The sequence below is a fragment of the Aegilops tauschii genome, chromosome 3 (assembly GCF_002575655.3).
Source record: "Aegilops tauschii subsp. strangulata cultivar AL8/78 chromosome 3, Aet v6.0, whole genome shotgun sequence".
Lineage (NCBI taxonomy): Eukaryota > Viridiplantae > Streptophyta > Magnoliopsida > Poales > Poaceae > Aegilops > Aegilops tauschii.
The window spans coordinates 203,765,660-203,791,030 of NC_053037.3; the positions used below are offsets into that span (position 1 = coordinate 203,765,660).

At 49.3% G+C, this 25,371-nt stretch overlaps 1 protein-coding gene and 1 pseudogene across 3 annotated transcripts in view; both read right to left on the reverse strand.

Moving 5' to 3' along the window:
• Window positions 1-14,390: 14,390 nt before the first annotated feature.
• The window catches only part of LOC109771388 (protein REPRESSOR OF VERNALIZATION 1), a 35,615-nt gene continuing 24,634 nt past the window's right edge, over window positions 14,391-25,371 (reverse strand). Inside the window, exons 8-9 of one of the 3 annotated variants that reach the window (XM_020330086.4) lie at window positions 15,006-15,082; window positions 14,433-14,880 (exon numbers count right to left, since the gene is read on the reverse strand). In XM_020330086.4, the coding sequence (XP_020185675.1) occupies window positions 14,820-14,880; window positions 15,006-15,082 (138 nt within the window). In that variant the 3' untranslated portion in view covers window positions 14,433-14,819. Of the gene's footprint in view, window positions 14,881-15,005; window positions 15,083-25,371 lie in introns of all 3 variants that reach the window. The other 2 variants (XM_020330081.4, XR_005772706.3) reach the window with 2 other exon arrangements.
• On the reverse strand, window positions 23,484-24,973 carry LOC120976646 (uncharacterized; annotated as a pseudogene).

The following is a 25,371-nucleotide window of genomic DNA, read 5'->3' on the forward strand; positions in this document are numbered from 1 at the left end:
TTAGGTGTCGCAAGTTTACTCAAAACAGAAGGAGAATCAAGTGCAGAACTAGATGGCAGTTCCTTACCTCCCCTCGTAGTTGAGGGATAAATTTTGGTTTTTTCGTCTTTCAAGTTCCTCATAGTGATCAGCAGATATAAATCCCAAGTGACTCAAAGAATAGAGCTATGCTCCCCGGCAACGGCGCCAGAAAATATTCTTGATAACCCACAAGTATAGGGGATCGCAACAGTTTTCGAGGGTAGAGTATTCAACCCAAATTTATTGATTCGACACAAGGGGAGCCAAAGAATATTCTCAAGTATTAATAGTTGAATTGTCAATTCAACCACACCTGTAAGACTTGATATCTGCAGCAAAGTATTTAGTAGCAAAGTAATATGGAAGTAACGGTAACGATGGCAAAAGTAACAGTAGCAGTTTTGTAGTAATTGTAACAGTGGCAACGGAAAAGTAACTAAGCAAAGATCAATATGTGAAAAGCTTGTAGGCATTGGATCAGTGATGGATAATTATGTCGGATGCGATTCTTCATGCAACAGTTATAACATAGGGTGACACAAAACTAGCTCCAGTTCATCAATGTAATGTAGGCATGTATTCCGAATATAGACATATGTGCTTATGGAAAAGAACTTGCATGACATCTTTTGTCCTACCCTCCCGTGGCAACGGGGTCCTATTGGAAGGCCTCCTTTTAATAGAGTACCAGACCAAAGCATTAACACTTAGTGAATACATGAACTCCTCAAACTACGGTCATCACCGGGAGTGGTCCCGATTATTGTCACTTCGGGGTTACCAGATCATAACACATAATAGGTGACTATTGAGTTGCAAGATAGGATCAAGAACTCACATATATTCATGAAAACATAATAGGTTCAGATCTGAATTCATGGCACTCGGGCCCTAGTGACAAGCATTAAGCATAGCAAAGTCATAGCAACATCAATCTCAGAACATAATGGATACTAGGGATCAAACCCTAACAAAACTAACTCGATTACATGATAAATCTCATCCAACCCATCACCGTCCAGCAAGCCTATGATGGAAATACTCACAAACGGCGGTGAGCATCATGAAATTGGTGATGGCGGAAGGTTGATGATGACGACGGCGACGGATTCCCCTCTCCGGAGTCCCGAACGGACTCCAGATCAACCCTCCCGAGAGAGATTAGGGCTTGGCGGCGGCTCCGTATCGTAAAACGCGATGAATCCTTCTCTCTGATTCTTTTCTCCCCGAACGTGAATATATAGAGTTGGAGTTGAGGTCGGTGGAGCTTCAGGGGGCCCACGAGACAGGGGGCGCGCCCAGGGGGTAGGCGCGCCCCCCACCCTCTTGGACAGGGTGTGGGCCCCCTGGTCTTGATTCTTTCGCCAGTATTTTTAATATATTCCTAAAATATTCTCCGTGAAGTTTCAGGTCATTCCGAGAACTTTTATTTCTGCACAAAAATAACACCATGGTAATTCTGCTGAAAACTGCATCAGTCCGGGTTAGTTCCATTCAAATCATGCAAGTTAGAGTCCAAAACAAGGGCAAAAGTGTTTGGAAAAGTAGATACGATGGAGATGTATCAGGGAGCGATGACGACTTCGATGACTCACCACGCCCCCACGTTAAGAAGGAGGAGGACTCCGACTAGGCACTGGCGAAGCTGGAGCCGGGGCCTCGGGAGCGGCATACTCCACGAGGGGGTTTCTTTTGTTTTTCCTTTTCCTGCATTGGACAATGTGGGCCCCGTGAGGCCGTGTAAGAACTTTGGCGCTTGCGCCTTAATTTAAATGCTTTTGGCTAGGCTTTAAGTTGATCACGGCACCCCTCGCTTAGACTTAACCTTTTCTTCGCGATCGCGTTAATGCTCTGCGTCGCTAGGACCCGGCCCCGAGCAGGCCTCAGCCATCACTGGCATGTCAGGTCACGATGCCTTGGACAAGGCCACGAGGTGAGGGGCTCGAGGTCCGGTAAGAGCTCCTGAGGCGCAATGCTCAGGAGGTCCGCCTTCACGCGCAAGCGGCTCATGAGAGAGCAAAGGTTTCCGCCCCAGACGAGATTGCGAAAATAAGGAATGTTATTAGCAAGATTTGCGCGCCACATGAGGCAGTTAACTTAGCTTTTGGAGTGCGGCGTAGATATGTCGCGGCTCATGTGAAGCCCTTGCCACTCGCGGTGCGTTTCCACGAGGTCGGGCTTCCTACACGTCTTCTTCCTATGATAGATCAAGATAAGTCCGGTGAGGGGTGCGTGAGGAGTCACTGCCCTTCGCGTTTCAAACAATGCTTTCGTGATTTTAGTCGTGCGTCTCTTCCCCGCGTTTCCTCATGGGGCCCGCTTCTCTTTTCCTTGCTTGCCAAAGTGCTCTACACTCCCGGGGCCCGGCCCTCGCGCAAGCCTCAGCCGCCCCTGGAATGCAGGGTCATGATGCCTGGAACAAGGCCAAGGAGTGATGGGCGTCGAGAGCCAGTGAAAGCCCCCGAGGCACGATGCTCTGGGGCCCCTGTCAACGTGCAACGACTCACGCGAAAAAGAGGCGGCGTGCCTCGCCAAGGTTGCGTGGAGAAGGAGTTCGAATGATGCGATGCACCGCACGAGGTGGTTGTACTTAGCTCTTTGATGAACTACAGCACCGACCGAGTCGCCGCCCGCGGCGGGGCTGGCCGACATGTGCCATCCTAGGCCGGGCTCCTGGGGCAGAACGAAACGCTGGTTGCGCGGCATCTGGGCATATAGCTCCTCAAGCTATATGCTGACAAGTTAAGAGTCATATGGGCCGACGAGCGCCTGCCAACTTACACACGATTGTTCCATGAGGGACCTCGTGAGGTGACATGCATGGGGCGGGCCTGCGAGCCAGAGCTCGGTCGCTTGGGTTTCTCAGCGCTGCAGGGATGGACCCGAGCACATACGTCGTGCCAATAGTAGCCCCCGCCCATGGGACTTTCGGGGGTAGGGTTGTGGCGCGTGACGCTCGTGGTGGCTAAGCACTAGACTCACAGTATTATAACTTGGGCCGCGCCCTTACTCTCCTGTTCGTGATGGTCCCATGAGGGGACGGGACACCAAGGACCTCTGGAGGTGACGTGCACAGGAGCTGGCCCGCGAGACAGAACTCAGTAGCTTGGGTTTATCAGCGCTGCAGGGACGGACCCGAGCACAGACACCGTGTTCGGTCCCGGTCATGGGGTGGTCAAGAGCATAGTCACGAGGGCGTGGCGATCCAAATGGCGTCATGGCACCAGTCACACAATTTAAGCCGGTGAGAGAATTTCATCAAAGCATAACTAGGTCCATCACAAGACCAAAATTGACACGGCCGCGGGGACGGACCCTGACCGGCCTGAGGATGATGCAGCCCTAAGGGCGCCCTCAATTGAACAAACCAAAAAGTCACCTGGCAATCGTGCTACTGTGGAAGCACCGGGGTGGTCGACGAAGCGCGTTGCGAAGGGTCGCCCCTCAGGGGCCTGGCGGCTCCTGAGGCCCCAGAGGCTCGTGGGGGGCGGGGCCCCATGAGACGCCAGCGCCAAGCGTCGAGCCTTGTGAGACGCCAGCGTGAGCTGCGCGAGCCGCTGGTACATAGCACCCACATTCAGCAGGCCAAAGGGCATGTGGACGTAGTTGCAGGGGGAGCCCCCTCTTCGGTCGACGCGCGACGGCCAGAAGAGGTCCTGAGAAGCGGCCTTGTTGAGGCCCAGGATGTTGACGAACATGTGGAGCTCGCCGCCCTTGTCGGGAGCGGCAGCTAAGCCGGTGGGGTGCGTGGGGCGACGCTCGCCGCGCATGGCCCGAGCTTCCTGAAGCTCGCGAATCTCCTGGGCGATGAATTCTTATGCTCCTGGTGGCTGGTGTCGTGCTCCTTGCTTGTGGGGGCGCGCATCAAAGCACGCCTCCAAGTGGTGCCCGAGCACCTCCCTCCTCACACTAGTCAGGTCAGACGCCCTACAGATGGAAGCCCCCGAGCCTGCCTTGAGGGAGGCGCCGGGCGCGCCTTCCTATGCAGGAGGAAGGCACGCCCCGACGGCCTAGGCGGAAGTCTAGGCATCATCGCCAGTCGGCTGCTTCTTGGCTTCAGGGCGGCTCTTGGGAAGGAGCTGCTTCTTCCTCGTGGGGGTGGCTTCAGGAGGCTCGACGATGTTCTCGCCGTCAGGGTCGTCGGCCGCGGCGGCCGTGTAGGCGTGCTCGAGGGAGCAAATTGCATCCTTCTCATCGCAGGTGACGGTAATGATGCCGCTACAGCCATGCATCTTGAGGACGTTGTAGCCGTGGTGGGTTGCTGCCGTGAACTTGGCGAGCGCAGGGTATCCCAGGATGGCGTTGTATGGGAGGCCAATGTGGGCCACGTCGAAGTCGATGAGCTCAGTGTTGTAGTTGTCGCGGGTGCCGAAAGTGACGGGGAGGCGCACCTGCCCCAGGGGAGTGGTGGAGTCGTCGGTCACCCCTGAGAAGGGCCTGGTGGGCATGAGCTGGTCATAAGGCACTTGGAGCGTCTCGAAGGTCTCGATGGAGAGGACGTTGAGGCCAGCGCCGCCGTCGATGAGGGTCTTGGTGACAGAGACGTTGTTGGTGGTGGGCGTGCATAGCATGGGGAGTGCGCCGACGGTGGCTGAGCACCTGAGGTGGTCCTTGGAGTCGAAGGCGATAGCGTACTGTGACCACTTGAGGGGCCCCGCGGCCTCGAGCCTCGGGAGGGCAGCATTTACATCGCGAGAGAACTGCTTGAAGATGCGGTTGGACGCGGGAGCCTGAGCTCCGCCGAGGATACAGGCTATCGCGCGAGGCTCCTGGTAGCCCCCAGCCCCCTCGTCATGCTGGTTGTCATCGTTCCTTCTGGGGGCGATGGCAGCGGTGGAAGGTTAGCGTTGCCCTAAGGGCGCGCCTCACGAGGCTTATCACTCCAGGTGCCCTCACGAGGCTGGTCATGCCAACCATCCTCGCGAGGCTGGTCACGCCAGGGTCCGTCGCGGGGCTGGTCACGCCAGGCCTGGCGCGGGTTGCCGTTGTGGTTGTCCTACCGGCCGCCGCCGCAGCCGCCTCCACAGCCAGCGCCACGATCGCCGTGGTCAGGACGACGGCCCGAGCGCTCGTCGCGGAGTGCCCTGAGCTCCTGGCAGTCGTTGGTGTTGTGGGTGCGCACGTTGTGGTAGGCGCGGAATAGGTGGCTGCTCCCTTTGGTCTCATCACGAACGCGGCCGCGCTTCTGCTCGGGCTCAGCCACCAGCACGACAGGGCCCTTGTGCTTGACCTCCTTTCCCTTGGCCTTGCTGTCATCGAGGGGCGCATCAGGTCGTTGTGGAGGAAGAGGCGGCCCTCCTCAGCCTTTGTGCACTTGTCGGCGAGGTTGAACAGCTCTAGCGCCATGCTCAGGTGGTCATGGATGGCAACCTTCTAGCACATGCGAACGTTGACTCCATTGGTGAATGCCATGATGATGGCCTCGTCCGAGGCGTGCTGGATCTTGTGACGCACTTGGCTAAAGCGCTGGATGTACTGGCGGATGGTCTCGTCGGGGCGCTGCTTCAGCACTGGAGGTCGCTCATGGTGAGGGCACGGTCGTGGGTGCCTCTGAAGTTGCCGACGAACAGCTCGCACAGCTCAGCCCACGAAGAGATTGACTCTTCGGGCAGGTCCATGAACCAGGAGTGTGCGCCGTCCTTGAGGGCCATGGGGAACCAGTTCGCCATGACCTTTTCGTCACCTTTTGCCGCCTCAATGCTCAGCGCGTAGAGCTGGAGGAACTCTGTAGGGTTGGGGCCGCCATCGTAGCGCGGAGGCAGGTCCGGCTTTAACTTGGCGGGCCAAACCACCCGGCGCAGCTCGCGAGTGAAGGCCCGAAACCCGACCCTACTTGAAGGAGCGCCGTGTGCGAGGGCGGGCGGTTCTGGCGTTCGGCCGCTGCGACCTCCTAGACGGCTCGGTCTTGGCGTTGCTGCCGCTGCTCGAGGAGCACGTGCGCACCGGGCAACGCGCGGTGGACGATCTGGCAGCTGGCCTCGTCCCGGGCCGGTGCGGGCGTTCCGCGCAGCGGGTCACGCGGGCGCGTTCGCGTCAAGGCTCGACGATGTCGCCGCACAACGGAGGCGGCGGAGGTGCCCCATGCGCCACATCTCCGGCGCGGGACGGCGCAGCCTGGGATGGCGGAGGGCGAAGCGAGTGAGAGGGCGTCGGGGCCTCTCCTGCAGCGTTGACATGCTCAGTGATGCGGCCAAGCCAGGCGTCATAGCCCTCGTTGGTCGGGCGGTAACGCAGAAGCTCGCGCGCCATGAGAAGCGCAGCCTGCGCATTCATCGGCCCCTGAAGACCGTGGGAGGACGAGCCCGTAGCAGCGGCGAGTGACATTGTGGCGGTGTGACTGTCCTGCCACACAGAGGGGTGCAGGGAGGAGTCCTGCTGCTCATGGGCGGCAGGGTCAGTGGCGGCATTGGTCGTGCCGAGGCGAAGTGGTGGCGGCCACCGCGGCCCGCGGGCTCCGTCTGGGTGACACGAGCCGCCCGGCGCTCGACTCGAGCACGACGAGCGTCGACCATGGTGGCGGCGGAGCAGAGGCCGGAGTGCAGCGGAAGAACTCAGGCACACCCCTACCTGGCGCGCCAAATGTCAAAACAGGGGCTCCAGGGACCCAAGAAAGGTTCAAACTCTGGGGTGTGCTCACAGAACTTTGCTACGCTTGGCCTCGCTGCTCACTGCCTCACGGCGATGCTCCGACGTGCTCGAGCGAGAGGGGAGAAGGATCAGAGACACAGCAGTTTACCCAGGTTTGGGCCACCTTGCGGTGTAAAACCCTACTCCTGCATTTTGTGGATTGCCTCGTGAGGGAGGATGAACATGCGAGTACAAGTGTGGGCTGCCTTTAGAGGCCTCGGGACTCGATGGATGGATCTCCTCCTATGGTGGTGCTCTACATGTACTTATACTAGCCTTGGTCGTCTTCCCCCCAAAACTCTAGGCGGGAAGGGTTGCCACAATGGCCAAATTCGAAGGGGGCAGCAGTACAGCTTATCCTGGCAAAAGCAGTCTCCGCCTGCTAAAGCTTCTGGGCATGACGCTTCGGTGGGCTCGGTGATGACCTCCGTCCTAGCGAGCCCGCAGTCCCGGTCTTGTTGCACCGGAGTGGCAACCTTTAGAGATTGCCTTGGGAACTGGCGAGCTGCCCTACTCCTTTAGCACGGAAGAGGAAAGCTCCACCATCCACGCCTGCTGGCACGGCTCTGGTGCCGCTTGTTGTGGCTCGCGTCACCCACATGCACCGCGAGGCGGGACTTGGCGCCCTCGGAGTATCCACCCGCGAGGGGGCCTCGGGAGGCAGCTTGGGGATGTCGCCTAGCACGAGGCCTCTGGAGCTCCTGTGTAGCTCGTCGTTGGGCGCCTCGCGAAGCAGGGGCCCTCGCGAGGGTCTTGCTCTTGAAGTCTTGAAGATGGGTCGTACTGGACTCGCAACGAGCGTCGTGCCTTGGGCCACAAGCAGACGGGCCTAGGTACCCCTAGTCCCATGGTCCCGACAGCAACACGGTAGATGGCTGGATCTCGCTAAGCATGGAGCATTAGATGTTAACGGACTGCATGGACCTGGTCGGATCCAATGTTGGATATGGGTGACTGGATCCGAGCTCAGATGGACATTAGGTCGGACAGACCCAGCCATGAGGCGCGGCGATAAGTCATCTGTGAGTAACTAGTACAACATTTGTTCTGTGTCCTAAGACCTGAGCTGGCGCATGGACTCGGGATGGTGACCGACCTACTTTGGGCCGACCAAACGCTACTCTAAAACTGTGTAGTTATAAAGGTTGGCTTTGGGCTTGTCCAGACCCATGTCGCGAGACATTGGTCAAGCAAGATGGGATTTGCCCCTCTGATCTGAAGAGATATACTTTGGGCCCCTCGTGTAATCCGACCTTGATAAGTATGGCCATGCAACATGAGTTTGAGATAATCCGGTTGTAGGTCGGCATCATTGGAATGAGAGAGTTCGAGCTGCAACAAGGATGACTGGTTCACCTTGAGCCCGACAACACATATCGTGAGGCAAAGGGAATAGAAGTGTGACACGTTGTACATGTTCACCAAACCGGCTTCATTGTCTGCTTGGTGCTTGGCATGCTTTGCTAGAGGCCGCTACCAACCGAGCAGGTCGAATGTGATCTGACTTGCGACCAAGCCGACATGAACCTAAGGGGTCGCACACTTAAGGGAAGGAACCTACGAGGTCTGATTCGACTTCATGGGTCGAATGTGATCCAACCTGAACTTGGATTTGGGCCGAGTAGACATGTGGGCTTTAGGATCCATGTGGGGCCCATGTGTTGAGCCCGCGATGGATGCTTATATATAATGGAGGTGCCGCACACGTATTCAGTTGATCGCTTCAGTGTTTTTTGTTAGGCTTTGCATGTGTTGCAATTAGCCACATCCACTCGTCGCTGGCTGTGCGATCGAACCTAGCGGTCCGCCGCACGATGTTCCTCCTGCATGCGCGGATATAGGTGGCGCACTTTGATATGTCTCTGACGTATCTATAATTTTTTATTGTTCCATGCTATTATATTATCTGTTTTGGATGTTCAATGGGCTTTATTATACACTTTTATATTATTTTTGGGACTAACCTATTAACCCGAGGCCCAGCCCAAATTGCTGTTTTTTTGCCTATTTCAGTGTTTCGAAGGAAAGGACTATCAAACGGAGTCCAAACGGAATGAAACCTTCAGGAACGTGATTTTCTGAACAAACGTGATCCAGAGGACTTGGAGTGGACGTCAAGCAATCAACGAGGAGGCCACGAGGCAGGGGGCGCGCCTACCCCCCTGGGCGCGCCCTCCACCCTCGTGGGCCCCTCGTAGCTCCACCGACCTACTTCTTCCTCCTATATATACCTACGTACCCCGAGAACATCAGAACAGGAGCCAAAACCCTATTTCCACCGCCGCAACCTTCTGTACCCGTGAGATCCCATCTTGGGGCCTTTTCCGGCGCTCCGCCGGAGGGGGCATCGATCACAGAGGGCTTCTACATCAACACCATAGCCTCTCCGATGATGTGTGAGTAGTTTACCTCAGACCTTCGGGTCCATAGTTATTAGCTAGATGGCTTCTTCTCTCTCTTTGGATCTCAATACAAAGTTCTCCTCGATTCTCTTGGAGATCTTTTCGATGTAATCTTCTTTTGCGGTGTGTTTGTCGAGATCCGATGAATTGTGGGTTTATGATCAAGATTATCTATAAACAATATTTGAATCTCCTCTGAATTCTTTTATATATGATTGGTTATCTTTGCAAGTCTCTTTGAATTATCAGTTTGGTTTGGCCTACTAGATTGATCTTTCTTGCAATGGGAGAAGTGCTTAGCTTTGGGTTCAATCTTGTGGTGCTCGATCCCAGTGACAGTAGGGGAAACGACACGTATTGTATTGTTGCCATTGAGGATAAAAAGATGGGGTTTATATCATATTGCATGAGTTTATCCCTCTACATCATGTCATCTTGCTTAAGGCGTTACTCTGTTCTTATGAACTTAATACTCTAGATGCATGCTGGATAGCGGTCGATGTGTGGAGTAATAGTAGTAGATGCAGGCAGGAGTCGGTCTACTTGTCACGGACGTGATGCCTATATACATGATCATACCTAGATATTCTCATAACTATGCTCAATTCTATCAATTGCTCGACAATAATTTGTTTACCCACCGTGCTCTTGAGAGAAGCCACTAGCGAAACCTATGGCCCCGGGGTCTATTTTCCATCATATTAATCTCCCGTGAACAAGTTATTTCTATTACCGTTTATTTTGCTTTCTTTACTTTTAGTCTTTATCATAAAAATACCAAAAATATTATCTTATCATCTCTATCAGATCTCACTTTTGCAAATGGCCGTGAAGGGATTGACAACCCCTTTATCGCGTTGGTTGCAAGGTTCTTATTTGTTTGTGTAGGTACGAGGGACTTGAGCGTGGTCTCCTACTGGATTGATACCTTGGTTCTCAAAAACTGAGGGAAATACTTACGCTACTTTACTGCATCACCCTTTCCTCTTCAAGGGAAAACCAATGCAGTGCTCAAGAGGTAGCAAGAAGGATTTCTGGCGTCGTTGCCGGGGAGGCTTACGCGAAGTCAAGTCAAGATTTGATTGCCCGACAACGAGCCATTTCTGGCGCCGTTGCCGGGGAGTCTACGCACAAGTCAAGACATATCAAGTACCCATCACAAACTCTTATCCCTCGCATTACATTATTTGTCATTTGCCTCTCGTTTTCCTCTCCCCCACTTCACCCTTGCCGTTTTATTCGCCCTCTCTTTCCGTCTGCCTCTTTTTCGCTTGCTTCTTGTTTGCTTGCGTGTTCGATTGCTTGCTTGTCACGATGGCTCAAGATAATACTAAATTGTGTGACTTTGCCAATACCAACAACAATGATTTTCTTAGCACTTTGATTGCTCCTCTTACCGATGTTGAATCTTGTGAAATTAATGCTGCTTTGCTGATCTTGTCATAAAAGATCAATTCGCTGGCCTTCCTAGTGAATATGCTGCTGCCCATCTAAATAACTTTGTTGATTTGTGTGATATTCAAAAGAAGAAAGATGTGGATAGTGATATTGTTAAATTGAAGCTATTTCCTTTTTCGCTTAGAGATCGTGCTAAAACTTGGTTTTCGTCTTTGCCTAAAAATAGTATTGATTCTTGGAATAAGTGCAAAGATGTTTTTATCTCTAAGTATTTTCCTCACGCTAAGATCATCTCTCTTAGAAACGATATTATGAATTTTAAGCAACTTGATCATGAACATGTTGCACAAGCTTGGGAGAGGATGAAATTAATGATACGTAATTGCCCTACACATGGTTTGAATTTATGAATGATTATATAAAAAATTTATGCCGGATTGAATTTTGCTTCTAGAAACCTTTTAGATTCGGCCGCGGGGGGCACTTTTATGGAAATCACTTTAGGATAAGCTACTAAACTCCTAGATAATATGAAGAAAAGCTTGAATTGGAAGTTTCTATCCTTAGAAAACTTTATGATGAGTGGGAACCTACTATTAAAATTAAAATTAAAGATCATGAATGCTATGCTTTGTGTGATTTGGGTGCTAGTGTTTCCACGATTCCAAAAACTTTGTGTGATTTGCTAGGTTTCCGTAATTTTGATGATTGTTCTTTAAACTTGCATCTTGCGGATTCCACTATCAAGAAACCCATGGAAAGAATTAATGATGTTCTTATTCTTCCTAATAGGAACTATGTGCCCGTAGATTTTATTGTTCTTGATATAGATTGCAATCATTCATGTCCTATTATTCTTGGTAGACCTTTCCTTAGAACGATTGGTGTAATTATCGATATGAAGGAAAGGAATATTAGATTCCAATTTCCGTTAAGTAAAGGCATGGAACACTTCCCTAGAAAGAAGATTAAATTACCTTATGAATCTATTATGAGATCCACTTATGGATTACCTACCAAAGATGGCAATACTTAAATCTATCCTCGCTTTTATGCCTAGCTAGGGGCGTTAAACGATAGCGCTTGTTGGGAGGCAACCCAATTTTGTTTTATTATCTTGCTTTTTATTTCTGTTTAGTAATAAATCTTTGATCTAGCCTCTGGTTAGATGTGTTTTTTATGTTTTAATTAGTGTTTGTGCCAAGTTAAACCTATAGGATCTTCTTGGATGATAGTTATTTGATCTTGCTGAAAATTCCAGAAACTTTCTGTTCACGAAAACAATTGTTTAAAATCACTAGAACGTGATAAAATACTGATTCCAATTGCAGTAGATCAATAAACAAATTACCTAGGTCGTCCTATTTTGGTAGATTTTTCTGAGTTACATAAGTTTGCGTTAGATACAGATTACTACAGACTGTTCTGTTTTTGACAGATTCTGTTTTTCGTGTGTTGTTTGCTTATTTTGATGAATCTATGGCTAGTAATAGAGCTTATAAACCATAAAGAAGTTGGAATACAGTAGGTTTAACACCAATATAAATAAACAATGAGTTTATTACAGTACCTCGAAGTGGTGTTTTGTTTTCTTTCGCTAACGGAGCTCATGAGATTTTCTGTTAAGTTTTGTGTTGTGAAGTTTTCAAGTTTTGGGTAAAGATTTGATGGATTATGGAACAAGGATTGGCAAGAGCCTAAGCTTGGGGATGCCCAAGGCACCCCAAGGTAAAATTCAAGGACAACCAAAAGCCTAAGCTTGGGGATGCCCCGGAAGGCATCCCCTCCTTCGTCTTCGTCTATCGATAACTTTACTTGGGGCTATATTTTTATTCACCACATGATATGTGTTTTGCTTGGAGCGTCTTGTATGATTTGAGTCTTTGCTTTTTAGTTACCACAATCATCCTTGCTGTACACACCTTTTGAAAGAGACACACATGATTCGAAATTTGTTAGAATACTCTATGTGCTTCACTTATATCTTTTGAGCTATATAGTTTTTGCTCTAGTGCTTCACTTATATCTTTTAGAGCACGGCGGTGGTTTTATTTTATATAAATTATTGATCTCTCATGCTTCACTTATATTATTTTGAGAGTCCTACAAAACAGCATGGTAATTTGCTTAAGTTGTGAAATTAGTCCTAAAGTGATGAGCATCCAAGATAGGTATAATAAAAACTATCATATAGAGTGCATTGAATATTATGAGAAGTTTGATACTTGATAATTGTTTTGAGAAATGAAGATGATGATATTAGAGTCATGCTAGTTGAGTAGTTGTGAATTTGAGAAATACTTGTGTTAAAGTTTGTGATTCCCGTAGTATGCACGTATGGTGAACCGTTATGTGATGAAGTCGGAGCATGATATTTATTGATTGTCTTCCTTATGAGTGGCGGTCGGGGACGAGCGATTGTCTTTTCCTACCAATCTATCCCCTAGGAGCATGCGCGTAGTACTTCGTTTCGATAACTAATAGATTTTTGCAATAAGTATGTGAGTTATTTATGACTAATGTTGAGTCCATGGATTATACGCACTCTCACCATTCCGCCATTGCTAGCCTCTCTAGTATCGCGCAACTTTCGCCGGTACCATACACCCACCATTACCCTCAAAACAGCTACCATACCTACCTATTATGGCATTTCCATAGTCATTCCGAGATATATTGCCATGCAACTTACCACCATTCCGTTTATTATGACACGCTTCATCATTGTCATATTGTTTTGCATGATCATGTAGTTGACATCGTATTTGTGGCAAACCCACCTTTATAATTCTTTCATACATGTCACTCTTGATTCATTGCATATCCCGGTACCCCGCCGGAGGCATTCACATAGAGTCATATTTTGTTCTAAGTATTGAGTTGTAATTCTTAAGTTGTAAGTAAATAAAAGTGTGATGATCATCATCATTAAAGCATTGCCCCAAGTGAGAAAAGGATGATGGAGACTATGATCCCCCCCAAGTCGGGATGAGACTCCGGACGAAAAATAATAATAAAAGAGGTCATAAAAAAGTGAAAAGGCTCAAATAAAAAAACACTTACACCGCTCCAGCAAACCTGTTCGTGGGATCCAACGACTAGATGTTCGAGGAATCGACGAGGAGAAGACGACTCAGAAAACGTGATGCCCCAACTCTACTTCCGCTGCATGGCAACGCGCGACTAGTGATATTGATCTCGTGATCTGTCTCCATTAGTATGTTCCTGATTGATCTGCGCGTAGGAAAATTTTATATTGCAGCCAATGCACCTAGCACAGCCCAACAGCTAGGGTTGTCGGGCAACTAAGGGCAGAGGGAAGATGAAATTGGGAAGTGGACTGGACGGCCCCATTGAACGTGTGACATTAAAAAAGGAACGGGGGAGGTTGGGTGGCTCACGTGCAAGGCCTCCCACCCGTGTGGAATTAAATATGAGGTAGGTGGTGGTTGGATGGCCAACGTACGGACCAAGCTAGACACCAAGCTAATGTGCGTCATGTTCGAGCGGACACGCAACAGTTTGTCTGGTGTTTAGACCGGATATGCATCCACACGGACACGTGAGAAAACCAGACAAAATGGGCCGGCTTTACCCTCGTCACTCCATGTCAAGCAGCAATAAGGTTTATCCTCTTATTACAGTACGTGAACCGGTAATTCTGCAAATGGATCTCCTGAGCTCACGGTTCTGTAGAGTCGTCTTGGTTTGTCCTCTTATTACTGTATGTGAAGCGGTAATTCTGCAAATGGATCTCCTGAGCTCACGGTTCTGTAGAGTTGTCTGAAAACGGTTTATTCTGCTTCGCTTAACATTCCGCTCGTCTCTTGCACGATATATTTGGTTGAAATCACCTAGAGCCAACCACTTGGCCCTCACTGGTGGCTTTTGCCCTAAGAGTTTTTTAGTGCCAACCGTAACAAGAGTGAGAACAAAAGTAGCTTGGGGAAGTATGAAACTAGTTTATCGAAATTTTTAACGATAGACTACAAGAAAGTGTTGTCATCCTATTCATGCTTCTACTGAATGTTTAAGAGCTGCCGGTGTACAATCTCTGAAACATTGCAACGCCCATGATCATTCACTAATGACTAGCCGAAGGTGCAGAGGGTTCCTCCGGCTTTGGCTTGGTGAACGCCTTCTGTTTCTCCAGTGTGGGTGCAGAGGGCTCCTCTGGCTTCGGTTTGATGAATGATTTCTGCCTCTCAAGTTTAGGAATGGACGCCACCGTGTTCTTCTGGAGAGCATCAGCACTTGCCTTATTGTCTGGCTGATCCCGAGGGCTCACCAGCTGCTTCTGAAGGACATCAAACTTTGCTGTTGCCCAGGGAGCGGTGCCTACATTCCCACCAGAACTTGGAGTATCGACCGTCAGCGATGAGATGGCATCTCTTGACGAAAACCATGTGTAACCACAGGAAATACATTCAAGCTGAAAAAAAGAGGCAAATTCAATGAGACGGTTGTGACAAATTCAGGCTTATTACAATCGTGTGAGGGAAGAAAATTGATAGAATGATAGATGAAGTTTATCCTTCAGAAATCAGCCTTGCATACACTTCCTGCAGAGGAAAAGTGCTTGCGAGTCCACTTCTTTGAGTTAACAACTCTCCAGGCCTCCTATAGATGAGATACTGTACAAACAATTTGATTTGAGATTCAACTACAAGAACTCTTTTAAGTTTCGATCTAGCAAAAGTGAACTGCCTTTCCAACACATGCTCAACAGCCACCCTCCAGTAGGAAGCCAAACCAAGTAACATTATAACTAATACTGTTGCCAATGTATCTTCACGCTTTCAGCATTCGCTAACAAGTACACCGTATGTTATAACTATATAGTTATAGTTGACTACTTGTTCTAGGATTTGATAATGCGTTGGTGTCACTGAGCATAAATTCAGCAATATAACGAATCGGTTCACCTAATATGGATGAGCGGTAAGGCATTTTATTCACAATAGTCTCTACTATTAAAGGGGGATCGAACGTCGTGATGGTTCGACCTCCCCTCGTGGTTCGACCTCTCCAGCCTCGTACGTAACTTGTGCCCGTGAAGGAAAAATCGGACCTCCTCACAACCCCTCCGTGCACGATAGAAAAAAAGAAAAGAAAATAAAACAACCCACACGTACGCACGTCCCAACTCCCACCTCCCACCCCCTTCCACCAGACCCCTCGCTATCGATCCCGTGTCTTGCAGAGAGGAATCACCGCCGCCGGCCTCCTCCTAGATTGAAGCGGTGGATCCGCATCTCTTCTCTTCATCACCGAGTCCATGAGGTGCTCGATGTGGCAGGGGCGACGAACAGGAGTGCCGCATCAATAGCAGCGACGAACGACGGCCCAGGTAATGCCATCTCCTTACCCTCGCTCCACCGCATCTTCTCACGCCAATCAGTGGATATGCAACTGCAGCCCAGACTTGGTGGCCGAGCAGCAGCGACCTCGACGCGGCGCATGCGTGGTAGCTGATGCACGGCACAGCGACCGCGACCAGGACCGGTGGCGGGAGAACGGCGACGGCTGACAAGACCTGGCGTGACGGCCATGAAGATATCGACTCCGACGACTCGCCTCCGTTCAACAGCGCCCTGCTTTTCCGCATCGCCTCCGTCAAGCATCACCTTCTTTTCCGCGCGCACAGCACCTCGGTCACTGGTAAACCGCTGTATCTCTGTACTCTTTTGGCAGTCTGGATTTAGGAGCTCTGGGATTTGGAGAATGCACGAGCTGGAGTTGGGGAATAGCTCGGGCTTCCTTCAGAAGACGATAGGTCTTGTTTGGATTTTTTTTAGAAGAATTAATTTGATTTGGATGAGACTAATCAGTACGTCATGTGGGCCTCCAATCGAAATTTGTGGTGGGAACTTTCCTTCCATTCATCTTCTAATCAGATTTTGATATTTGTGCCATTGATTTGAGTGCTGATGAAGAGCTTTCTATGGACGAAGAGTCAACAATGCATTGGCATTCTCCAAGTCCATTCCCTGCTTTTAACTATTCAACTTTCTTCTCTCTTTTTTTGGAGAACTAACTTCTTTTCTTTGTGAAAAAACTATTCACGAATCAGAATCATCGAATTCACGAACTGCTCATCGAATTCACCCCACCGAACTCGATTCGTAGGCACTACCGAATCGCAAATCCCAAACCTGAATCAGTGGACTACGAATCCGGTAACTATGGCAGGGACTGGCAAGTGGCAACATACGTCTGGTGGCGTAAAGGACGACGGGTGGTGGTAGGGCTATGGGCGGAGCCGGTAGACGGAGGAGGTTGCATGTGGAAATCTGGCATGTGGCGGCATAAAGGTATTATGGTTTGATGTTTGCTTTTTACCTAGATGAATACTTATAGCACTGAATTTATGAATGTAAGCGTAAAGGACGACGGGTGGTGGTAGTGCTATGGGAGGAGCAGGTAGGGCTATGGCGGCATAAAGGTATTATGGTTTGATGTTTATTTTTACCTAGATGAATACTTATATATAGCACTGAATTTATGAATGTAGATTTATAGTATTGTGTTTTTGATGTTTACTTATTGTCGTAATCTCATGTATAGGTTGTGTAGAAATCACTCAAGTCTGCTTTTTATTGTGGAAGCTCGTTGTATGTGTAAAATTATTTATACTCTTGGTCCCGGCGCACGGAGCCTACAACACACCGAATGTTCCTGCTGCTGCTGTAAGCATTTCATTTGATTATGTTTTCACCTGTTGCTGCTGTGAACATCAATTATCTTTACTACTGAGTCTATCATATTTTGGTTATGTTGATGGCAGTACCAAGCAGGAAAACACCAGAATAAGTTCAACTTGGGGAAGAGCATGAAGGTGATGAACTCGCTCGGCGGCTTGTACCGTGTTTTGTGCTGGAGGAACATAAAAATCTCCGTTTCCTCGTTACTTTATTCTGATGGTTTATTTGCCATATGTTAGATTGGCGAGAGGTGGGGTACCAGAAAGAGGCGACGTTAAAATCGGTGCCAGTGACGACGACGGTGGACACAATGAGCTTGGCGACAGCGGCTGCCGCAACATTGTTGTACTTGGAGCCCATGCTATCCGAGCTCGACAATGCCAATAGCTCAGTCCTTTAGCGTGTTCATTGACAAGTTGTCCGTACAGTACCTTGGCGTCAACAACCACGGCCATGATGACGGAGTCGTGCTGGCCGACTGCCCTGCTTCCATGGGCCGAGCAGTCTACTGGTTTGAGATGACCATGAGGACTGCTGGGCTCAAGGGGTTGAATCGGGTTCACCACATGTGGGGTGGCAACCTGGGTCAGCTAACTTTTGTTGGCCCTTTTTGCTATTTGGTATCTCTAGCCTGGTTTTAGTGCTCTGACAGCACTTAACAATGCTAAACTTGAGACCAAAAGGAGTTGTAAGAAGTGTTCCTTAGAAATTGTACACTAAACTGCTTGCACGTTTTCATGCATGTCGGCACTCATCTTGGAGCACAATTAAATGGAAATCAGTAGCAAAAATACAATCTGCATAGTGGTAATCTAATCCTAGAATTTGGCTTCATTTATATATTTCGAAGTGGTTCCATGATTTTATATTTTGCGTACTATGTTCACACTAACTTTTTACCTGGGATTTTAAGTGCGCGAACAGTTGATATGGGTTACAATTGAAACTTACATTCGTTCTACTGAATAGAAGAAGTGGCTTCTGATTTACTAAAATTTGTTAAGAGCTATAGTAACTTTATTCTGTAGCAATCAGTTAATTTAGAAGTGATATTTCCCCCTTGCTTTGAAGTGAATGCAAATTTCGGGGCATACTCTTATTCATTGCAAGCATCACTAAGGGCAACTTCTGGAACTTTAATTTAATCAAAAGAATACTGAAAAATACTATTTGCATTAATTTTCTACTCCCTTTGGTACACCATGTCTTATAAATGTGATGCAAATTGTTGTAGGTTTAGTTTTACATTACATTCTCCTCCTTCCCAGATCACAAGTGTCTATTTCAATATATTCCCTTTTTTCTATTTTACAAAATACACTTTCCACCATGGAAGTGACATGTGTTATTCCTGAGAACTAGTTTAGTTTGAGTTGATACCATTTATTTTTTCTTTTCCATTATTGTTAACAACATCTCCTTGATTCATAGGTCGTACCTTCTGCTAGACTGTTTTATTTTCTTCATTGGAAGACTTATGTAATACTTGATGTCTTTTTTGTAATAGAAACTTCATCTTTGCTTATAGTTTTGTTGGTGTTGTTCTGCGCATGATTCCTTAATTCGAATAGACAGTTAAAATTATGATACAATATCATATCATTCTTTTGGGAATATCAAAAGAGTAACTTTAACTTCTCAGCACACGTGCATTTTTGACTGCTCTTTGTAAACCAGAACATAAGAAAACCAACAGCCAGTTAAAGATTAGCCAGATTAACGCAAGTGATTTTTTGTCTTGTTCAGTGATATGCATTTCATCAACTATTGTTTATCGCCATTGCCGGCTGTAGTGATACTCCAAATGGAAATGAAGTGATCAAAGTCGACAATTCTCGCCATATGGCTTGATTACCGTAAAATTTACTACAAATCTTGACCTCCGTTGTGTTGCAGTAATTTCCTCGAGATTATCTTATTAGCATGCTATCATTTTTACAGCCTGACAAAAATAGGTGAATTGTTGAACTTCAGACTGCAATGGAGGTGCACTGGATGAACCGGAGGTGATCATTTTGGTCTGTGCACGTATGTTCTTCTGTTAGGTCTAATGGTGCCTGCTTAATAGATCAAACAACCACATATAATATTTGATAAAGCTTTCTTCTTATAAACATTTTATATGCATAATCGAAATCCAACCCTTTGTTGTGGCACAAACACACTGACATCCAAAGAATGGATTAAGTGCTAGGGAGAAGGGAGGGCCAAGATGAGCTGTGTAGATGTCCTTGGTGTAACTAGAGCGTTCTTTGACCTTGTTAGAGACTTAGTGATAGAGCAATAAATTATTTTGTTAGGATAATAAATTGTGTGTTAGGTTATTCTTTTATATGGGTGATTTTAATCCCGAGGTAGGAGTGTTTGTACAAGTGGAACTATGAGCTCTCATGCAATGTTTAGAAAAAAATGGCGACTGATAGGCGCCGGTCGACCGGCCGAAAGTTGGGCCGGTCGCCGCGCGGCCGTTGGATCTGCAGCTCGAAAGTCAACCGTCTCTCCCTGTCATCTCCCCGAAATCAGATCGTGCGCACACCTTCTCTGCCCCCCACGCGCAGCATGGACACTGTCCCCCGGCCACCATCCTGGCCTACCGTAGCAGATCGCCGCCGCTCACCGTCGGACAGATCGCCGCCGCTCGCCGTAGCCTTGCCCCCTCGTCTGATTCAGATCGCACGCACACGTCTCTGACCCCCACGCGCAGCGCGTGCCCCGGCCACCATCCTCGCCTTCCATAGCAGATCGCTGTCGCTCGCCATCGCCGCAGATTGCTGTCGCTCGCCGTCGCCGCAGTGTTGTGATTGTAGCCTCACCAGTACTCACCGGTTGCAACAAATTTTGCACTGATTTCCAGCAAATCCAATGACTGTTTCCAGCAAAAATTCCGCGAGCGTCACCGTTTGAAGCAAAAAATTCCGCCGGTTCGAGCAAAAACTGAAACCACTTCCAGCAAAAAATTCATTGCACAATGTCTGATTGAAGCTTTTTGCATCTACGTTGAAGCTTTTTCTGTCCAATGTTGCGATTTCTTTATTTCATAGTGCCCGGTTGAAGCTTTTTCATCTAAGAGTAGAAGCTTTTCTGTCAACGGTTGTAGCACTGGCCAGCCCCAGCTTCCGCGCCATCTCGGGTTGAAGCTTTTTCATGGCCGGTTGTAGCTTTCTCGGATGCCGCTTGCAGCTTTGTGGTTGCACATGTTAGGAATAAGCAACTTGTATTCCCATGAGGCCATAGGCCGATATATATATACATGTACAGGTGTGGAACATATGCAGGAAACCCCTTATACAACGGGATAAATACAAAGGGGTACATGACTTATATTATAACTCTAACACCCCCCTCAAACTCATGGTGGAGGAACAACACTGAGTTTGGAGAGATAAAAGCCATGTTGTGCTCTAGTCTGGGCCTTCGTCAGGAAATCTGCCAACTGTAACTCGGAAGGCACATACTGAAGAGCAATAACCTGATCCTGCACAGCAGCGCGCACATAGAAAGCATCAACACCAATATGCTTGGTGAGCTCATGCTTCACAGGATCGCGCGCAATGCTAATAGCACCTGTACTGTCAGATAAGAGCAGAGTCGGTGTAGTGACAGAAACACCAAAGTCCTGAAGTAACCACCGTAACCAAGTCACCTCTGCGGTCAAAAGAGCCATGGCTCGCAACTCAGCCTCAGCACTCGAACGGGAAACTGCAATCTGTTTCTTCGTCTTCCAGGCAATAAGAGAACCGCCAAGAAAAACACAGTAAGCAGAAAGCGAACGGCGATCAGAAGGATCACTAGCCCACGTAGCATCCGAATAGGCCTGAAGCTGTAAAGAACTGGAGCTAGGAAAGAAGAGACGGTGAGAGATCATGCCCCGAAGATATCGGAGAACACGAAGAAGATGGCTATAGTGAACCGATGTGGGAGCAGAGACAAACTGACTCAGAATATGAACCGGATAAGAGATGTCCGGACGAGTGACAGCTAGATAGACAAGACTGCCAACGAGATGACGATAACGCGTCGGGTCAGGGAGAAGATCACCATCAGTAGCACGGAGGTGAACATTGAGCTCCATAGGAGTCTCAACAATGCGCTCGTCAGTAAGAGCAGCACGAGCAAGAAGATCCTGGATATACTTCCTGGGATATAAAAAAGCCATCAGAGGTAGAGAAGACTTCAATCCCAAGAAAGTAGCGAAGAGGTCCAAGATCAGACATAAGAAACTGCTCACTAAGACGGGCCTTTACAAAGGCAATATACTCGGGGTCATCCCCAGTGATGATCATGTCATCAACATAGAGAAGAAGAAGAGTCCGACCACGAGGAGAAAGGTGAATAAACAATGCTGGATCATGAGCACTTGCTGAAAAACCAGCAGTAGTGACCACAGAGGCAAAACGCTCAAACCAGGCGCGAGGGGCTTGCTTAAGGCCATAGAGAGAGCGACGAAGACGACATACCATGCCATCAGGAACAGAATACCCAGGTGGGGGCTGCATGTACACCTCCTCACGCAGCTCACCATTAAGAAAGGCATTCTTAACATCAAGCTGAGATATAGACCAGTGGCGTGCAGAGGCAACGGCAAGAAGTGTACGAATAGTGGTCATATGGGCCACAGGCGCAAAAGTCTCGTCATAATCACGACCATGCTCCTGCTGAAAACCACGAGCCACAAGACGAGCTTTGTGACGCTCAAGAGAACCATCGGAGCGAGTCTTAACCTTGTAGACCCACTTACAAGTGATGGGACGGACTCCGGGAGGAAGAGAAACAAGATCCCAGGTACCAGTGCGTTCAAGAGCAGCAATCTCCTCTGCCATCGCAAACTGCCATTCAGGATGAACAACAGCCTGACGATAAGAAGTTGGCTCAAGAACAGCAGCACTAGCGGTGGGAAATCCAAAGCGATCAACAGGCGGACGAGGACGAGAACGCAAGCCATAAGTAGGCTGAGAGGAAGAGGACGACTCATCCAATGAGGCATCCACAGGTCGTGAACGACGAGTGTAATGCTGAGGATAAGATGGAACAATAGAAGGAGGAATCGCCAAGGTAGGATCGGGGGGTGGTGACGAAGAAGTCACCGGAGAAGAAGGCGTAGAATCCTGTGACATGCTAGACGAGGAGACCGGAGAGGATGGTGGCTGCAAATCGACAAGAGGTGGAGAAGCAGAAGGAGTGGAACGAATAGGCACAGGCGCGACGGGGGTGATAGGTGAGTCAGGAAAAGTGAGGAAAGAGATATCCTCCACTGAAAAAAGCGAGGAAGATGGGCGTGGGTAAAAGGGACGAGACTCATCAAAAGTCACGTCTCGAGAGATACGCATCCGACGACCGATAGGATCCCAACAACGATAGCCCTTATGCTCATCACTGTAGCCTAAGAAGACACACTCAACAGACTGAGCGGTCAGTTTGGTGCGTTCGCGAGGGGCAAGAAGAACATAGCAAACACAACCAAACAAGCGAAGCATCGAATAATCGGGAGAACGGTCAAAAAGATGCTCAAAAGGAACACCACCCTGCAAAGCAGCAGACGGCTGAAGGTTGATGAGATAGGCAGAAGTGGAGATAGCCTCGGCCCAAAAATGAGGCGGAAGAGAGGCAGCGATCATCATCGCACGAGCCGTCTCAAGAAGGTGACGATGCTTGCGCTCAGACACGCCATTCTGAGCATGAGCACCAGGACAAGAGAACTGGGCAAGAGTACCCTGCTCAGCAAGGACACCACGCAACATCTTAGAGATATACTCGCCAGCGGAGTCAGCACGAAAAACACGAATGGGTGAAGAAAACTGTGTATGAACCATGGCAGCAAAACGCTTATAAATAGACAACACCTCACTACGAGAAGTCATGAAATAAAGCCATGTGTAACGAGAGAAATCATCTATGAAAATAATATAATATTTATGACCACCTTTCGAAGAAAAAGGAGCCGGACCCCATACATCAGAATGGACTAAATCGAAAGGACGCTTAGACACTGACTCACTATGTGAATATGGTAACTGAATCTGCTTGCCAAGACGACAACCCTGACACTCTAAAGAGACATCTCCTGAGACAGACCCCAGAAGACCTCAACGAACTAAAGACGACAACCGAGAACCACACAGATGACCAAGTCGATGGTGCCACTGCTTGAAGGAACCAGTAACAGAGGCGACAGAAGCGGAGGAACTGGCGATGGTGGTGGCAGCGGAAGGAACATGAAGCAAGTCCAACTCCCAAAGACCCTGAGAATCACGGCGGCGAGGGCCAGCCCCAACCAGAGTGTGCGTGCGACGGTCCTGAACAGAACAAGAGTCAACATCAAGGATGACACGACAACCAGAATCAGTAAGTTGACCAGCAGAAAACAGATTCATAGTAAGTCGAGGAACATGAGCAACATCAGAAACAGAATAAGGAGTGGAAAGATTGCCTCTACTAGCAACAGAAAGTGGAGTACCATCAGCAGTGAAGACATGAACAGGAGAATCCAGCGATCGAAGAGAGGACAAAGCGGAAGAATGAGAACACATATGAAAAGAAGCTCCAGAGTCCAGAACCCATGGGGATGTACCTGACTGTGTAGAGGGCGGTTGCGCAGTGCGGGAAGCATCAGTCACAGAACCAGCAGTACCCGTCGAGGAAGAACCTGAAGCCGCGAGCAGACGCTTAAGTCTCAGAATATCCTGCTCAGTCAAAGCAATGGCTGAAGCTGTCGAGGGAGATGACGAAGTCCCTGAGGATGGTGATCGCGCCTTGCGCAGGTGTTTCCGCTTTGTGTAGCACTGGGACTCAATATGACCATCATTGTTGCAGTAGTCACAATGTGGACGGGGGCGACCTGAGCCTCCAGAAGGAGTGGGCAAAAGCGGCGGAGCACTGGAGCGAGAATGAGTCGATGCAGCAGGTGGAGTGGAAGAAGCCCGAGTAGCGAGCACAGAGGGAACCTCCAGCAAACCAGCACCACGTAAGCGAGTCTCCTCAGCACGAATCTCCGAAAGCGCCTCCATGAGAGAAATACGGCCACGAGCAAACAACTGAGCACGCCGGGGCTCAAACTCCTTACGGAGCCGAGACAGGAACTCGTAGACGCAATGAAACTCCAAATTGGCCTGGACAGCCTGGCAGCAGGGGCAAGTACGACAACCAGCACTGCGGAGAGAATCAAGCTGGCGCCAGATAGCAGAACTATGTGCATAAAAGTCATCAACAGTAGAGTCACCCTGCTGAAGAGCATGCTCCTGACGAACCACAGAAAGGTATAAGGCATCACCAGAGGGCTCATAGCGCTGACGAAGACAGGTCCACATCTGAAAGACAGTAGGAAGGCCCAGAAACTCAGAAGCAAACTGAGGCAGAACACTAGCAGTAAGAACAGCTGCAGCACGAGCATCATCATCAAGCCACTGGGTGTAAACAGACAAAGCACCATGATACGTCTGAAGAGCCTCCTCATAGGCCAAAACCCTCTCATCATAGGCACGATCAGCAGCCTCATCAGCAATCTTAGCCGCATCCTTGGCGGCCTGATTAGCGTCCGTAGGAAGAACCAGTGGAGTCGGCGGAGTAGGGGCCACTGGAGGAACCGGACGTGGCGGACAGCAGACCTCGCCAGAAAGAACACCCCAGAGACGAATGCCACGCATGTGAATGCGCATGAAGCCAGCGAACTCGGTGTAGTTAGTACCATCGAAGATCACCGGACAGCGAGGGACAGAAACATAGCCCGATGCAGCAGACTTTTTTTTAGCAGAACACAGGCCTATCAGCCGAGTAGCACGGCGGCCCACCAGCAGCCGAAGCAAGCAGAATAGCACGGCCGTGGATCACGCGAGCCCGACGCAGTCAACGCACACGGGCTGCACCAAGTGGAGCACGGGAACCGGCAGAGATCTTGAGCGGATGCGGACGGCGGCCTGGGCAGGATCCGGTGGCCGGCGGCCGAAACTTGGACGAGAGCCAGCGATCTCCAAGCAAGGCGGCCCACGATCTGGACGCCCACGGTAATCAATAGTGGCCGGCGCGAATCGACTTCTGGCGGCTTGAGCAGAAGAGTTGCTGAAGACGAGATCCGATAGGTGGCGGTCTCGATTGAGGCAAGCAGTGTAATCTCCACGGCCGGCAGCACGAACGGGGAGCGGGAGGGAGCGACGGCGGCTTCGAGCGGGAGGGAGAGCGGGAGCAGCGACGGCGGCTTCGAGCGGGCGGGAGGCGTCGAGCGAGAG